Genomic DNA, 19,113 nt, shown 5'->3' on the forward strand with positions numbered 1-19,113 from the left:
CATTACTGAGGTGGGATAATCCACCGTTGAAAAAACTTTTTGGTGTTCGGTCGAAGCAGGAATCGAACCCACGACCTTGTGTATGCAAGGCGGGCATGCTAACCATTGCACCACGGTGGCTCCCGACCATATACTAACACCATGTACCAAATTTCAGCCGGATCGGATGAAATATGTTTCTCTTAGAGGCTCCGCAAGCCAAATCTGGTGGTCCGTTTATATGGGGGCTATACGTAAAAGTGAACCGATATGGCCCATTTGCAATACCATCCGACCTACATCGATAACAACTACTTGTGCCAAGTTTCAAGTCGATAGCGCGTTTCGTTCGGAAGTTAGCGTGATTTCAACAGACGAACGGACGGACGGACATGCTTAGATCGACTCAGAATTTCACCACGACCCAGAATATATATACATTATGGGATCTTAGAGCAATATTTCGATATGTTACAAACGGAATGACACAGTTCATATAGCCCCCATCCTATGGTGGAGGGTATAAAAATGGGCCGATACACTGAAAAAAATATTGTCGTGAGGTTAAAGATTTCAAGTCTTTAAAATACGAATAAAAATTTTGCTTAGCATAAAAGACGCATTTCTGTAAAATAAAGTTTTTTTCCTTGTCCAAAAGTCGATAAACTTTTCAATGTATTGTCCTTACAATTAATTGATTTGACTTCAAAATGGGTATCTTAAAGAAAAAATGTTTGGGCTACGCTCAACTTGACTTTAATAATTGAAAAAAATTCTGTAAATTGAATGAAATTGTCTTTAAATTTTTTTGTCTTTTTGCATCTTGACTACAAAGCAAAAAATCGTTCAAATATAGGACATATTTTTCAAAACTTTATTTTAAAGAAGTTTTTTGCTTCAAACATAGCTTAATTTCTACTGGAAGTCGAGTCTTAATTTGGAAAATAAATTTGCCGTTAACTCGTTTTTAAAGGACTTTAATAGCATATGAAGAAACAAGTAAGGAAATTCTAAAGTCGGGCGGTGTCGACTATATTATACCCTGCACCACTTTGTAGATCAAAATTTTCGATACCATATCACATCCGTCAAATGTGTTGGGGGCTATATATAAAGGTTTGTCCCAAATACATACATTTAAATATCACTCGATCTGGAAGAATTTGATAGACTTCTACAAAATCTTTATACTCAAAATTTAAGTCGGCTAATGCACTAGGGTGGAACACAATGTTAGTAAAAACATATGGGAAACATTTAAATCTGAAGCAGTTTTAATGAAACTTCACAAAAGTTTATTTATGATTTATCGCTCGATATATATGTATTAGAAGTTTAGGAAAATTAGAGTCATTTTTACAACTTTTCGACTAAGCAGTGGCGATTTTACAAGGAAAATGTTGGTATTTTGGCCATTTTTGTCGAAATCAGAAAAACATATATATGGGAGCTATATCTAAATCTGAACCGATTTCAACCAAATTTGGCACTCATAGCAACAATGCTAATTCTACTCCCTGTGCAAAATTTCAACTAAATCGGAGTTAAAAATTGGCCTCTGTGGTCATATGAGTGTAAATCGGCCGAAAGCTATATATTGGAGCTATATCTAAATCTGAACCGATTTCAACCAAATTTTGCACGCATAGCTACAATGCTAATTCTACTCCCTGTGCAAAATTTCAACTAAATCGGAGTTAAAAATTGGCCTCTGTGGTCATATGAGTTTAAATCGGGCGAAAGCTATATATGGGAGCTATATCTAAATCTGAACCGATTTCAACAAAATTTGGCACGCATAGCTACAATGCTAATTCTACTCCGTGTGCAAAATTTCAACCAAATTGGGGTAAAACTCTGGCTTCTGGGTCATATAAGTCCATATCGGGCGAAATATATATATGGGAGCTATATCTAAATCTGAACCGATTTCTTCCAAAATCAATAGGGATCTATTCTGAGCCAAAATACATACTTGTGCCAAATTTGAAGTCGATTGGACTAAAACTGCGACCTAGACTTTGATTACAAAAATGTGTTCACGGACAGACGGACATCGCTATATCGACTCAGGAGCCCACCCTGAGCATTTTTGCCAAAGACACCATGTGTCTATCTCGTCCCCTTCTGGGTGTTGCAAACATGTGCACTAACTTATAATACCCTGTTCCACAGTGTGGAGCAGGGTATAAAAAGGCTGAGAAAGCGAAAAATTAAAATTTGGTTCCTAGAAGCAAGTACACAAAAACCAAATTTAAAAGGGAATTGTACCTTAACTGTATCCTTACTTGTATTCTCCGCTTCTTTGGTTCGGAATCAATACCAAATTTTTTTAAATAAAGACAAAATCTTTGGAACCGGGTATGCTTTTTTCAGTGTATATAACATGACCTGCTTTCAAACAAACAACGAGTCTGAGCAAAATTTCCGCACAATAGCTTCATTATTGAAGGCTGTAGCATGATTTCAGACAAACGGACAGCTTTACATCCCAGCAAAATAAAAATTAGGAAGTTGTTCTAATAACTTTAAAAGCATATCCAGAAATGTCCTCCCAAAGATGCTATTTATTTTCCCCACACAGGAAGTTCTAAAAAATTGCGTATTTTTATACCCACCACCATAGAATGCTGACGGGGGTATAATAAGTTTGTCATTCCGTTTGTAACACATCGAAATATCGATTTCCGACTATATAAAGTATATATATTCTTGATCAGGGAGAAATTCTAAGACGATATAACGATGTCCGTCTGTCCGTCTGTCCGTCTGTCCGTCTGTCTGTCTGTCTGTTGTAATCACGCTACAGTCTTCAATAATGAAGCAATCGTGATGAAATTTTGCACAAACTCGTCTTTTGTCTGCAGACAGGTCAAGTTCGAAGATGGGCTATATCGGTCCAGGTTTTGATATAGTCCCCATATAAACCGACCGATTTGGAGTCTTGGGCTTATAGAAATCGTAGTTTTTATCCAATTTGCCTGAAATTTGAAATCTAGAGGTATTTTATGACCATAAAGAGGTGTGCCAAAAATGGTGAGTATCGGCCCATGTTTTGGTATAGCCCCCATATAGACCGATCTCCCGATTTTATTTCCTGGGCTTATAGAAACCGCAATTTTTATTCAATTTACCTGAAATTGGAAATCTAGAGGTACTGTAGGACCACAAATACGTGTGCCAAAAATTGTGAGTATCGGTCCATATTTTGGTATAGCCCCCATATAGACCCATCTCCCGATTTTACTTCTTGGGCTTATAGAAACCGCAGTTTTTATTCAATTTACCTGAAATTTGAAATCTAGAGGTATTGTAGGACCACAAATATGTGTGCCAAAATTTGTTAGTATCGGTCCATGTTTTGGTATGGTCCCCATATAAAAAGACGTCCCGATTTGGGGTCGTGGGCTTATAGAAACCGTAGCTTTTATCCAATTTGTCTGAAATTGGAAATCTAGAGGTATTTTAGGACCATAAAGAGGTGTGCCGAAAATGGTTAGTATCGGTCCATATTTTGGTATAGCCCCCATATAGACCGAATACCCGATTTTACTTCTTGAGCTTCTAGAATCCGAAGTTTTTATCCTATTTGCCTGAAATTGGAAATCTAGAGGTATTTTCGGGTCATAAAGAGGTGTGCCGAAAACGGTGAGTATCGGTCCATATTTTAGTATAGCCCCCATAAGAACGATCTCCCGATTTAACTCCTTGGGTTTCTAGAAACCGTAGTTTTTATCTGATTTGCCTGAAATTGTAAATATTCTGGTATTTTAGGCTCACAAAAACGTGTATCGGATTAAGTTTTTATCGGTCCATTTGGTAATGCCTCCATATAGACCGACTTCACTTCTTGAGGGTGTAGAAGGCGCACTGATCATGAAAATTGCTTGAAACTCAATTTAAAATTTACTTCTACAGATTTAAGATTTCAAATCAAGACGTTATTTTATAATTTTCTTGCACACTTACAAGAGATGTTAACGATTCCTCTAAAACTCGAACAAAAATGGTTCTTATAAATCCAGAATCTCATATAGTCCTCATAGGTGAAATCCTTAAATTTATCTTCGGGAAGTGTCCTCAAGTCCTCAAGCCCTCCTGACATTTCAAAGGAAACCCTAATATTTGGTTCATGGTGGTGGGTATTTAAGATTCGGCCCGGCCGAACTTACTGCTGTATATACTTGTTCAAAATAGTTGAGATCAAAACTTTTAGACAAGCGTTAGAATGCATTAGAAGTTATACAAAATATTTGGCAAAATATAAAAACAAAACACTGATTGCGTATCATACCTTAAGAAGTGAGGCACATTCAGTGCAAAGGCTGTTGAAATGATGGATATCCGCCTTATGACAAGCCCATGTTAAATTCATTGCTTCTAAGCCAATTTTGCACCACTTTCTGATACAAAGAGCTTATTTCCACTACTTTTTTTGGCGACGCTTTATTGCTGGGATCGTCTTAAAATTTCTTTCTGATCAAGAATATATATACTTTTAATAGTCGGAAATCGTTATTTCGATGTGTTACAAACCGAGTGCTAAACTTATTATACCCCCATCATCATTCTATGGTGTTGGGTATAAAAACAACATATGCTAAATTGAAAATTTTATTTATCGATTCTCCATAATGGTTTCGAGTTCTTTATATTTTGCATGCAATAAGCTTTCAAAGGCACTAAATAAATTATATAAAACACAGTTTGTTTGTATTCAAAATAAAAAAAAAAGTTTTCCCATTTATTTATTATTCCTTTTTTTGTGTGTGTTTATTTGTATTTTCCAGGAAAAAAGCCATGGTCACAATGGAAGGACAATTCTTGGTACGACAAATCTACGATGATGAAATTACCTACAATTTGATTGGTGCAGCTGTAGAAATTTTAAGTAAGTCTATTTATATGATAAATACTTTCAATTTATTACGTTGGAGATTTATTAGAAATTTCGAAAGATATTATTTTATTGAATAACGAAGAATAGAGAAGAGAGAATTTATGTACATAAATCAATGGTCTTTTTAATAAAACGATTTCTATAAATTTTGGGTTTAAATTTTAAATTAAATAGAACGGGAATATCATAAAATGTTTTATAGTTTCAGATTTAATAATCCAATAGTAGCATTAATACATATGAGTGCAATTATATAGCGTCCTTCACGGAATTGACTAATTGCATTCAGCGCTTTTGTGGTTTTAACCCTAGACAGCCATCCTTCGTCAAAATGATGACGCGTAATTTCATTTTCGATTTAAAATGCATTTTAGTCGATTGGGAAATGACAAATTTAAGATTTATAATTATACTAATTAAAATTAATTTATACTAATTAAAAACAAATTGAATAAGAAAACAAGTAAGGAAAATCTAAAGTCGGGCGGGGCCGACTATATTATACCCTGCACAACTTTGTAGATCTAAATTTTCGATACCATATCACATCCGTCAAATGTGTTGGGGCTATATATGAAGGTTTGTCCCAAATACATACATTTAAATATCACTCGATCTGGACAGAATTTGATAGACTTCTACAAATCTATAGACTCAAAATTTAAGTCGGCTAGTGCACTAGGGTGGAACACAATGTTAGTAAACAAAATATGGGAAACATTTAAATCTGAAGCAATTTTAAGGAAACTTCGCAAAAGTTTATTTATGATTTATCGCTCGATATATATGTATTAGAAGTTTAGGAAAATTAGAGTCATTTTTACAACTTTTGGACTAAGCAGTGGCGATTTTACAAAGCAAATGTTGGTATTTTGACCATTTTTGTCGAAATCTGAAAAACATATATATGGGAGCTATATCTAAATCTGAACCGATTTCAACCAAATTTGGCACGCATAGCAACAATGCTAATTCTACTCTCTGTGCAAAATTTCAACTAAATCGGAGTTAAAAATTGGCCTCTGTGGTCATTTGAGTGTAAATCGGGCGAAATCTATATATCTAAATCTGAACCGATTTCAACCAAATTTGGCACGCATAGCTACAATGCTAATTCTACTCCCTGTGCAAAATTTCAACTAAATCGGAGCAAAAAATTGGTCTCTGTGGTCATATGAGTGTAAATCGGGCGAAAGCTATATATGGGAGATATATCCAAATCTGAACCGATTTCAACCAAATTTGGCACGCATAGTTACAATGCTAATCCTACTCCCTGTGCAATATTTCAACTAAATCGGAGTTAAAAATTGGCCTCTGTGGTCATATGAGTGTAAATCGGGCGAAAGCTATATATGGGAGATATATCCAAATCTGAACCGATTTCAACCAAATTTGGCACGCATAGTAACAATGCAAATTCTACTCCCTATGCAAAATTTCAACTAAATCGGAGTTAAAAATTGGTCTCCGTGGTCATATGAGTGTAAATCGGGTGAAAATTTGGCACGCATGGCTACAATGTTAATTCTACTCCCTGTGCAAAATTTCCACTAAATCGGAGTTAAAAATTGGTCTCTGTGGTCATATGAGTGTAAATCGGGCGAAAGCTATATATGGGAGATATATCCAAATCTGATCCGATTTCAACCAAATTTGGCACGTATAGTTACAATGCTAATTCTACTCCCTATGCAAAATTTCAACTAAATCGGAACAAAAAATTGGCCTCTGTGGGCAAATGAGTGTAAATCGGGCGAAAGCTATATATGGGAGCTATATCTAAATCTGAACCGATTTGGCTGATATTTTGCAAGTTTTTCGAGACCCATAAAATATTCGGATGTACGGAATTTGTGGAAGATCGGTTGATATACACGCCAATTATGACCAGATCGGTGAAAAATATATATGGCAGCTATATCTAAATCTGAACCGATTTTTCCAAAATCAATAGGGATCGTCTTTGAGCCGAAACAGGACCCTATACAAAATTTTAGGACAATCGGACTAAAACTGCGAGCTGTACTTTGCACACAAAAATACATCAACAGACAGACAGACAGACGGACATCGCTAAATCGACTCAGAATTTAATTCTAAGCCGATCCGTATACTAAAAGGTTGGTCTATGATTACTCCTCTTGGCGTTACATACAAATGCACAAACTTATTATACCCTGTACCACAGTAGTGGTGAAGGGTATAATAATGTTGGTTCTCATGATGCAAAATAGAGCGTTTTGAAATAGGCCGTAGTCAAAATAACGAAGGATGACCTTAGAGATTTGCACAAATTAAAAACATCATGGATTATTTTATTGGATGAACACAGATTTATTGAAAACATTTTAATTTAATGCTCCTTCTTAATTGATTTCTATTTATTTTCCTATTTGTTGTTTTATTTTCAGATATACCAGCTGACGACATATTAGAACTTTTCGGTAAAACATTTTTTGAGTTCTGCCAAGATTCAGGCTATGACAAAATCCTGCAAGTTCTCGGTGCCACACCAAGAGATTTTTTACAGGTAATATTTATTTTAGAGTACTTGCATTCCGGTTTTATGGTTTTGTTATCATAGGTGAAGTTGAGAAAACGGAAGAATTTCGCTTATCGACTTTGACTTTTTGTCATATGGTTTTATTATTTCTGTAGCAATAGTTTGTTTGATTTGAATGTACTGAACAGCTACTATGCTTCCAAGAAAAATCGTAGAAATAAAAATAAATAAAATTTCTAATACTTTGAAAGTAAGTACCAGGCAAACCAAAGGTCCTACTCGTAAAAAGTAGAATTTTTTTTTTTATTGTTTTACAATCAAAGAAACTTTTCATTAAAAAAAACAAAGCGCTACGTTCTTTTAACATAATTTCGCACTTTTAGTGTATACTTTTCTTACTTTCTTCGAAACTATTTCGTTATTTTTATGAAAAGGTCTCGTATTTCGTAAAAAATATTCGCGAAAAAATGCATACTTTTTATCAAAAGCGATCGTACTTTTTTCATATTTTAATGTAATATTTAATAAACAAATTTTAATTGGCCCAAGTGCAATTGGTTACAGTAACGACAATGGAAAATTTAGTAAAGTTGAGTTTCTAAATAATGTTCCGTTTGGTTGCTTCAATTTTATTCATAACATCCTATCAACCTGAACTATAAATATTACTGAAATCGTCCTTAAGGTTTTTGTAACTTAACTTTTCGAGATGAAACTTTGGCCTCCATGGACATAAAGGGTGATACGGTCAAAATTTGGTCAATATAAACTTGACGTATTTCTTTCAATTTTGCATTGAAAAAACACCCTGAACATCCCTCATTTTGAAGGTGTGTGTGTGTAGAATGTTGCTCCTATTTGGATTTTGGAATTCACTCTTCAGTTGTCAAAATGCCGTCCAAGCAAGAAGAGCAGCGTATCAAAATTTTGCTCGCGCATCGCGAAAATCCGAGCTACTCGCACGCAAAGCTGGAAAAATCGCTAAAAGTTGCCAAAGCAACCGTTACAAATGTAATTAAAGTGTTTGGGGAACGTTTGTCGACAGCCAGGAAGTCTGGTTCGGGGGGAAATCGAAAACCGGAAGCCGCTGAGACGACAAAGAGAGTTACCGGTAGTTTCAAGCGAAACCCTAACCTCTCTCTCCGAGATGCCGCAAATAAGCTGGGTGTATCGTCTACAAGCGTGCATCGAGCCAACAAACGAGCCGGACTATCGACTTACAAGAAGGTAGTGACTCCAAATCGCGATGATAAACAAAATACGACGGCCAAAGCGCGATCCCGGAGGCTGTACACGACGATGCTGCCGAAGTTTGACTGTGTGGTAATGGGCGACGAAACCTACGTCAAAGCCGACTACAAGCAGCTTCCGGGACAGGAGTTTTATACGGCAAAAGGAAGGGGAAAGGTAGCAGATATTTTTAAGCACATAAAACTGTGTCAAAGTTCGCAAAGAAATATCTGGTTTGGCAAGCCATCTGTACCTGTAGCTTGAAAAGCAGCATTTTCATAGCTTCCGGGACTGTCAACCAAGAAATTTACGTGAAAGAGTGTTTGAATAAACGTCTGCTGCCTTTCCTGAAGAAACACGGTTGTTCCGTACTGTTTTGGCCGGATTTGGCATCTTGCCATTACGTAAAAAGGTCATGGAGTGGTATGCCGCCAACAACGTGCAGGTGGTTCCCAAGGACAAGAACTCTCCCAACACGCCAGAGCTCCGCCCAATTGAGAAATACTGGGCTATTGTCAAACGGAACCTAAAGAAGACCAAAAAACTGCTAAGGTCGAGCAGCAGTTCAAGGCAAACTGGCTTTCTGCGGCGAAGAAGGTGGACAAGGTGGCTGTACAAAATCTGATGGCAGGTGTCAAGCGTGAGACCCGGCAATTTGGATTTGGAAAAGCGAAAGCCTAACTGAATATTTTTCCTGAATTTTATTCTAATTGAGCTTGAAAAAGAAATTTAATTTGATTTTTTAAATAAACGATTTCACCGATTTATACGCGCTTTCCCTTGACCAAATTTTGACCGTATCACCCTTTATGAATCTAAATCGGGCGGAAGATATATATGGGAGTTATATCTAAATCTGAACGGATTTTGACCTAATTTGGCATAACTGGGTAGAATGTTAGTCCTACTCTTTGTGCAAAGCTTCAAGTAAATCGGAGTGAAACGAAAGATATATATGACAGCTATATCTAAATCTTAACCGATTTCAACTAAATTTGGCATGTATAGTAAAAATGTTAATTCCAATCCTTACGCACAATTTTAAGTAAATCGGAGTGAAATTTTGACCTACGGTGGTCATATGACCATAAATCGGACGACATATATATATGGGAGCTATATCTAAATCTGAACCGATTTCAACCAAATTCGGTACGCATATTTGTAATGTTAATTCTACTCCCTGCGCAAAATTTCACGTAACTCGGTGTAAACCTTTGGCTTCTGGGTCCATATGTTAGGAGTGTAAATCGGGCGAAAGCTAAATATGGGAGCTATATCTAAATCTGAACCGATTTCAACCAAATTTGGTACGCATATTTGTAATGTTAATTCTACTCCATGTGTAAAATATCATGTAACTCGGTGAAAACCTTTGGCTTCTGGGTCCATATGATTTCAACCAAATTCGGTACGCATATTTGTAATGTTAATTCTACTCCCTGCGCAAAATTTCACGTAACTCGGTGTAAACCTTTGGCTTCTGGTTCCATATGTTAGGAGTGTAAATCGGGCGAAAGCTAAATATGGGTGTTATATCTAAATCTGAACCGATTTCAACCAAATTTGGTACGCATATTTGTAATGTTAATTCTACTCCCTGTGCAAAATATCACGTAACTCGGTGAAAACCTTTGGTCTCTGGTGCCATAGGAGTGTAAATCGGGTGAATGCTATATATGAGAGCTATTTCTGAATCTGAACCGATTTGACTGATAGTTTGCAAAATTTACGAGACTCACAAAACATTCGATTATACGAACTTAGAACTTAAATATGTCATTTATTACCATATCGGTTATAAATATATATGGCAGCTATATCTAGTTCTGAACCAAAATCAATAGGGATCTTCTTTGAGCCGAAAAAAGACTCTGTGCCAAATTTGAGGACGATCGGACATAAACTACGAGCTGTACTTTGCACAAAATACATGAACATACAGAAGGACAGAGAGACGGACATCGCTAAATAGACTCAGAATTTAATTCTAAGACGATCGGTATACTAGGTTAGGTTATGTTAGGTGGCAGCCCGGTGTATCGGGCTCACTTATAGTATTCAATGATACCACATTGGTGAACTTCTCTCTAATCACTGAGTGCTGTCCGATTCCATGTTAAGCTCAATGACAAGGGACCTCCTTTTTATAGCCGAGTCCAAACGGCGTTCCACATTGCAGTGAAACCACTTAGAGAAGCTTTAAAATCCTCAGAAATGTCACCAGCATTACTGAGGTGGGATAATCCACCGGTGAAAAACTTTTTGGTGTTCGGTCGAAGCAGGAATCGAACCCACGACCTTATGTATGCAAGGCGGGCATGCTAACCATTGCTCCTATCGGTATACTAAAAGATGGGTCTAGACCGGTCCTTCTGTACATTTAAACATCTGGAAATTTTGTGTAATTTTTTTCCCAAATCGTTTCGGATTTAAAACAAGTAAGTAAAGTCTAAAGTCGGGCGGGGCCGACTATATTATACCCTTCACCACTTTGTAGACCACAATTTGTGTTACCATCTTAACTTCTTCATGAAGGTTTATATTCCCATATACAAATATTTATATCATAACCGATTTGGAGACAATTTTTTGTACTTCTACAAAATCTCTAGAATTAAAATTTATATCGGCTAATGGCCTGGGATGAAGCACAATGTTACTAAAAAACGAGTAAGGAAAGTCTAAAGTCGGGCGGGGCCGACTATATTATACCCTGCACCACTTTGTAGATCTAAATTTTCGATACCATATCACATCCGTCAAATGAGTTGGGGGCTGTATATATAAAGGTTTGTCCCAAATACATAAATTTAAATATGACTCGATCTGAAAGAATTTGATAGACTTCTACAAAATCTATAGACTCAAAATTTAAGTCGGCTAATGCACTAGGGTGGAACACAATGTTAGTTAAAAACAAGTAAGTAAAGTCTAAAGTCGGGCGGGGCCGACTATATTATACCCTTCACCCCTATGTAGGTCAAAATTTATGTTACCATCTCAACTACTTCACATTTGCTGGAAGCTATATAAAGGAGACAATTTTTTTACTTCTACAAAATCTTTGGAATTAAAATTTAAATCGGCTAACGCTATCCAGTTAATTGGAGGAAACTTCCATTGAAAATGGGTTTAAAATGTGTAACAGTCTACCATATTTCCCCAACTCTGGTGTACGTATTATGGGAGCTATATATAATATGAACCGATTTTGACTAAATTTGACATGTATAGTTAGAATAATAATTATTCTATCTATGCGAAATTTCACGTAAATGGGAGTATAACTTTGGCCCCCCCTGGTCATATGAGTGCAAATCGGACAGAAGATATATATGGGAGCCATATCTTAATCTGAACCGATTTCAATCAAATTTGGCACAATTACCGATACTACTAAAAGTACTACTTGTTCGAAATTTGAAGCAAATCACGGCAAAACCCTGGATTTTGAGGCCATATAAGTTCAAATCGCACGAAAGATAAATATGGGAGCTATATCTAAATCTGAATCGATTTTGACCATATTTGGCACATACAATACAAAATATTACCGCTTGTGCAAAATTTGAAGTAAGTCAGGGCAAAACTCTGGCTGTTGAGACCATATAAGTCCAAATCGGACGAAAGATATATATGTGAGCTATATCTAAATCTGAACCGATTTTAACAAAATTTGACACACTTAACGATACTATTAAACGTACCCCTTGTGCCAAATTTGAGGACGATCGGACATAAACTACGAGCTGTACTTTGCACAAAATACATGAACATACAGAAGGACAGAGAGACGGACATCGCTAAATAGACTCAGAATTTAATTCTAAGACGATCGGTATACTAGGTTAGGTTATGTTAGGTGGCAGCCCGGTGTATCGGGCTCACTTATAGTATTCAATGATACCACATTGGTGAACTTCTCTCTAATCACTGAGTGCTGTCCGATTCCATGTTAAGCTCAATGACAAGGGACCTCCTTTTTATAGCCGAGTCCAAACGGCGTTCCACATTGCAGTGAAACCACTTAGAGAAGCTTTAAAATCCTCAGAAATGTCACCAGCATTACTGAGGTGGGATAATCCACCGGTGAAAAACTTTTTGGTGTTCGGTCGAAGCAGGAATCGAACCCACGACCTTATGTATGCAAGGCGGGCATGCTAACCATTGCTCCTATCGGTATACTAAAAGATGGGTCTAGACCGGTCCTTCTGTACATTTAAACATCTGGAAATTTTGTGTAATTTTTTTCCCAAATCGTTTCAGATTTAAAACAAGTAAGTAAAGTCTAAAGTCGGGCGGGGCCGACTATATTATACCCTTCACCACTTTGTAGACCACAATTTGTGTTACCATCTTAACTTCTTCATGAAGGTTTATATTCCCATATACAAATATTTATATCATAACCGATTTGGAGACAATTTTTTGTACTTCTACAAAATCTCTAGAATTAAAATTTATATCGGCTAATGGCCTGGGATGAAGCACAATGTTACTAAAAAACGAGTAAGGAAAGTCTAAAGTCGGGCGGGGCCGACTATATTATACCCTGCACCACTTTGTAGATCTAAATTTTCGATACCATATCACATCCGTCAAATGAGTTGGGGGCTGTATATATAAAGGTTTGTCCCAAATACATAAATTTAAATATGACTCGATCTGAAAGAATTTGATAGACTTCTACAAAATCTATAGACTCAAAATTTAAGTCGGCTAATGCACTAGGGTGGAACACAATGTTAGTTAAAAACAAGTAAGTAAAGTCTAAAGTCGGGCGGGGCCGACTATATTATACCCTTCACCCCTATGTAGGTCAAAATTTATGTTACCATCTCAACTACTTCACATTTGCTGGAAGCTATATAAAGGAGACAATTTTTTTACTTCTACAAAATCTTTGGAATTAAAATTTAAATCGGCTAACGCTATCCAGTTAATTGGAGGAAACTTCCATTGAAAATGGGTTTAAAATGTGTAACAGTCTACCATATTTCCCCAACTCTGGTGTACGTATTATGGGAGCTATATATAATATGAACCGATTTTGACTAAATTTGACATGTATAGTTAGAATAATAATTATTCTATCTATGCGAAATTTCACGTAAATGGGAGTATAACTTTGGCCCCCCCTGGTCATATGAGTGCAAATCGGACAGAAGATATATATGGGAGCCATATCTTAATCTGAACCGATTTCAATCAAATTTGGCACAATTACCGATACTACTAAAAGTACTACTTGTTCGAAATTTGAAGCAAATCACGGCAAAACCCTGGATTTTGAGGCCATATAAGTTCAAATCGCACGAAAGATAAATATGGGAGCTATATCTAAATCTGAATCGATTTTGACCATATTTGGCACATACAATACAAAATATTACCGCTTGTGCAAAATTTGAAGTAAGTCAGGGCAAAACTCTGGCTGTTGAGACCATATAAGTCCAAATCGGACGAAAGATATATATGTGAGCTATATCTAAATCTGAACCGATTTTAACAAAATTTGACACACTTAACGATACTATTAAACGTACCCCTTGTGCCAAATTTGAAGCAAATCACGGCAAAACTCTGGTTTTTGTGGCCACATAAGTTCAAATCGGACGAAAGATATATATGTGAGCTATATCTAAATTTGAACCGATTTCAATCAAATTTACCAAGCATTGGTAGAATGTCAATTCTAACCTCTGTGCAAAATTTCACGAAGATCGGTAGTAAACTTTGGCCTCTGTGATCATATGAGTCTAAATCGGACGAAAGATATATATGGAAGCTATATCTAAATCTGAACCGATTTGGCTGATATTTTGCAAGATTTTCGAGATTCGTAAAATATTTGGATGTACGGTATTTCAAGAAAATCGGTTGTGAAACACACTAACTATGACCAAATCGGGGATAAATATATATGGCAGCTATATCTAAATCTGAACCAAAACCCATAGCGATTGTCTCTGTCCCAAGAAATGGCCCTATGCCAAATTTGAGGACGATCGGACTTAAATTGCGAGCTGTACTTTGTGCACAAAATTACATATACAGACAGACGGACGAACAGACAGACAGACGGACATCGCTAAATCGACTCAGAATTTAATTCTAAGCCGATCGGTATACTAAAAGATGGGTCTTTGACCACTATTTCTTGGCGTTACACACAAATGCACAAACTTATTATACCCTGTACCACAGTAGTGGTGAAGGGTATAAATATCTATATATGTTATATGGGAATATAAACATTTATATGTAACTGAAGGGTATAGATGGTATCAAAAATTTTGGTTTACAGAATAGTGCAGGTTATAATATTTTTGGCCCCTCCCGACTTTAGACAGTCCTCATTTGATAAGTGAAAATTAAATTTTCTGCATTTATTTCAGTGTATGAAAATTTTCCACAAGACTAAGCATTAGATCGTTTTCATTTTAAAAATTTATTTCCATTGTCTTCGGTTTAGTGTATGAATGCAGTGTTACAATCTGCAGTCAGCATTGTGCACTCAAAATCGATTTAGTTTCAATTTCAAATGATTTTTATTATATTGTCTTTCATTTCCTTTCCATCTCTTTTTCTTTTATGCCACATGCCTCCTTCACATGGATGATGCAATGCCAATATGATGCTCCTCCATATATATTCTATCACATTTAATAATGCAATGGCTTCTGTTGCTTTATTGGATTTGGCTTCCAACGATGACGACGGTGATGGCCAACATTCTGTTAATGCTCCCATTGAACACAACAACAAAAATGCAATCTATGGCTGCTCCTGCAACTGCTGGGTCTATGGTTGAACATCTACTATCAACCCTAACTGTCTGATGTCCTGGCTCGTTTGTCAAATAATTGGAAACATTTATTGAATTGAATTTCTGGTCTTTTTACTGACTCTCATGCTGCAATGGCCGCTCGGTATGGTTGGTGGTTGGCTGCATGGTTGAACGCCACCGACAATCGGTCCTCGAATGCTGAACAAACGAAACGATGACCTTGTGAAATTCCGTCTGCTGCTATTGCTGTTTGCCGATTGCTTTTTTCTACTGAAAAAATTCCAACAATTGCTTGTTATGCTTGCTACGATTGATGATTTAATGCCTTTACTGCTCCAACAATAAACAATCAATGTGGCGTTGCTTCATCCGCTGTTGCTTTCAATTATCATTCAATGAAACTAAATCCATTGAACAAATCCATAGAATTTGGATGCCCTGCATGACCATTTGGGCACATTGTATCCTGGCATGAGAGCACCTTCATTTCGTTGCACAGAAAAGGATGGCCAACTGCTACTGCATTATTACTCGGAGAGACCAGGATTAGAACACATTGTCATTGGCATTGTTAAGGTTTGTATAAAGAAAAAAACTAATAAAAACAAGTATATATACGGCCGTAAGTTCGGCCAGGCCGAATCTTATGTACCCTCCACCATGGATTTCATAGAAACTTGTACTAAAGACTGTCATCCCCAATACAATTACTTGGGTTGCGGTAACACTTGCCGATGGCAAGGTATCTTAAAACTTCTTAACACCGCGTGCTCAATTGTAAGTTAGTCCATACGGGGTATATATAAAACAAAAAAGGCTAAAAAAATAAAATTTTGACAAAATTTTCTATAGAAATAAAAATTTGACAAAAAATTCTATAGAAATGAAATCTTGACAAAATTTTGTACAATAATAAAATTTTGACAACATTGTCTATAGAAATCAAATCTTGACAAAATTTTGTACAGTAATAAAATTTTGACAAAATTTTCTATAGTAATAAAATTTTGACGAAATTTTCTATAGTACTAAAATTTTGACAAAATTTTCTATAAAAATAAAATTTTGACAAAAGTTTCTATAGAAATAAAATTTTGACAAAATTTTCTATTGAAGTAAAATTTTGTAAACATTTCCTATAGAAATAAAATCTTGACAAAATTTTGTATGGTAATAAAATTTTGACAAAATGTTCTATAGTAATAAAATTTTGACAACATTTTCTTTAGTAATAAAATTTTGACAAAATTTTCTTTAGTAATAAAATTTTGACAAAATTTTCTATAGCAATAAAGTTTTGATAAAATTTTCTATAAAAATAAAATTTTGACAAAATTTTCTATAGAAATAAAATTTTGACAAAATTTTCTATAGAAATAAAATTTTGACAAAATTTTCTATAGAAATAAAATCTTGACAAAATTTTGTACAACAATAAAATTTTGACAAAATTTTCTATAGAAATCAAATCTTGACAAAATTTTGTACAGTAATAAAATTTTGACAAAATTTTCTATAGTAATAAAATTTTGACGAAATTTTTTATAGAAATAACATTTTGACAAAATTTTCTATAGAAATAAAATTTTGACAAAATTTTCTATAGAAATAAAATTTTGACAAAATGTTCTATAGAAATAAAATCTTGACAAAATTTTGTACAGTAATAAAGTTTTGATAAAATTTTCTTTAGAAATAAAATTTTTTCAAAATTTTCTATAGAAATAAAATTTTAACAAAATTTTCTATAGAAATAAAATATTGACAAAATTTTGTACAGTAATAACATTTTGACAAAATTTTCTATAGAAATAAAATCTTGACAAAATTTTGTACAGTAATAAAATTTTGACAAAATTTTCTATAGTAATAAAATTTTGACGAAATTTTCTATAGTACTAAATTTTTGACAAAATTTTCTATAAAAATAAAATTTTGACAAAAGTTTCTATAGAAATAAAATTTTGACAAAATTTTCTATTGAAGTAAAATTTTGTAAACATTTCCTATAGAAATAAAATCTTGACAAAATTTTGTATAGTAATAAAATTTTGACAAAATTATCTATAGTAATAAAATTTTGACAACATTTTCTTTAGTAATAAAATTTTGACAAAATTTTCTATAGCAATAAAGTTTTGATAAAATTTTCTATAAAAATAAAATTTTGACAAAATTTTCTATAGAAATAAAATTTTGACAAAATTTTCCATAGAAATAAAATTTTAACAAAATTTTCTATAGAAATAAAATCTTGACAAAATTTTGTACAACAATAAAATTTTGACAAAATTTTCTATAGAAATCAAATCTTGACAAAATTTTGTACAGTAATAAAATTTTGACAAAATTTTCTATAGTAATAAAATTTTGACGAAATTTTTTATAGAAATAACATTTTGACAAAATTTTCTATAGAAATAAAATTTTGACAAAATTTTCTATAGAAATAAAATTTTGACAAAATGTTCTATAGAAATAAAATCTTGACAAAATTTTGTACAGTAATAAAGTTTTGATAAAATTTTCTTTAGAAATAAAATTTTTTCAAAATTTTCTATAGAAATAAAATTTTAACAAAATTTTCTATAGAAATAAAATATTGACAAAATTTTGTACAGTAATAACATTTTGACAAAATTTTCTATAGAAATAAAATCTTGACAAAATTTGGTACAGTAATAAAATTTTGACAAAAGTTTCTATAGAAATAAAAGTTTGACAAAATTTTCTATTGAAGTAAAATTTTGTAAACATTTCCTATAGAAATAAAATCTTGACAAAATTTTGTATAGTAATAAAATTTTGACAAAATTTTCTATAGTAATAAAATTTTGACAACATTTTTTTAGTAATAAAATTTTGAGAAAATTTTCTTTAGTAATAAAATTTTGACAAAATTTTCTATAGCAATAAAGTTTTGATAAAATTTTCTATAAAAATAAAATTTTGACAAAATTTTCTATAGAAATAAAATTTTGACAAAATTTTCTATAGAAATAAAATTTTGACAAAATTTTCTATAGAAATAAAATCTTGACAAAATTTTGTACAATAATAAAATTTTGACAACATTTTCTATAGAAATCAAATCTTGACAAAATTTTGTACAGAAATAAAATTTTTTCAAAATTTTCTATAGAAATAAAATTTTAACAAAATTTTCTATAGAAATAAAATATTGACAAAATTTTGTACAGTAATAACATTTTGACAAAATTTTCTATAGAAATAAAATCTTGACAAAATTTGGTACAGTAATAAAATTTTGACAAAATCTTCTATAGTAATAAAATTTTGACAAAATTTTCTATAGTAATAAAATTTTGACAACATTTTCAGTAGAAGTAAAATGTTGACAAAATTCTCTATAGTAATAAAATTTTTGACAAAATTTTCTATAGTAATAAAATTTTGACAAAATTTTCTACAGTAATAAAATTTTGACAAAATTTTCTATAGTAATAAAATTTTGACAAAATTTTCTATAGTAATAAAATTTTGACAAAATTTTCTATAGTAATAAAATTTTAACAAAATTTTCTATAGTAATAAAATTTTGACACAATTTTCTATAGTAATAACATTTTGACACAAATTTCTGTAGTAATAAAATTTTGACAAAATTTTCTATAGAAATAAAATTTTGGTAGATTATTTTTGAGTATGCTCTATATATTACTATAGACCGATATGAACCAATTT

The 19,113-nt window shown here is 33.5% G+C and overlaps 1 protein-coding gene across 1 annotated transcript in view; it reads left to right on the top strand.

The window, feature by feature from the left end:
- Positions 1 to 19,113, top strand: part of Gycbeta100B (guanylate cyclase soluble subunit beta-1-like) — a 321,807-nt gene that overhangs the window by 208,504 nt on the left and 94,190 nt on the right. The window contains exons 3-5 of the mRNA XM_075303266.1: positions 4,770 to 4,870; positions 7,294 to 7,412; positions 15,835 to 15,984. Of these exons, the coding sequence (XP_075159381.1) occupies positions 4,770 to 4,870; positions 7,294 to 7,412; positions 15,835 to 15,984 (370 nt within the window). The remainder of the gene's footprint in view (positions 1 to 4,769; positions 4,871 to 7,293; positions 7,413 to 15,834; positions 15,985 to 19,113) is intronic.

The sequence above is a fragment of the Haematobia irritans genome, chromosome 1 (genome assembly GCF_050003625.1).
Source record: "Haematobia irritans isolate KBUSLIRL chromosome 1, ASM5000362v1, whole genome shotgun sequence".
NCBI lineage: Eukaryota > Metazoa > Arthropoda > Insecta > Diptera > Muscidae > Haematobia > Haematobia irritans.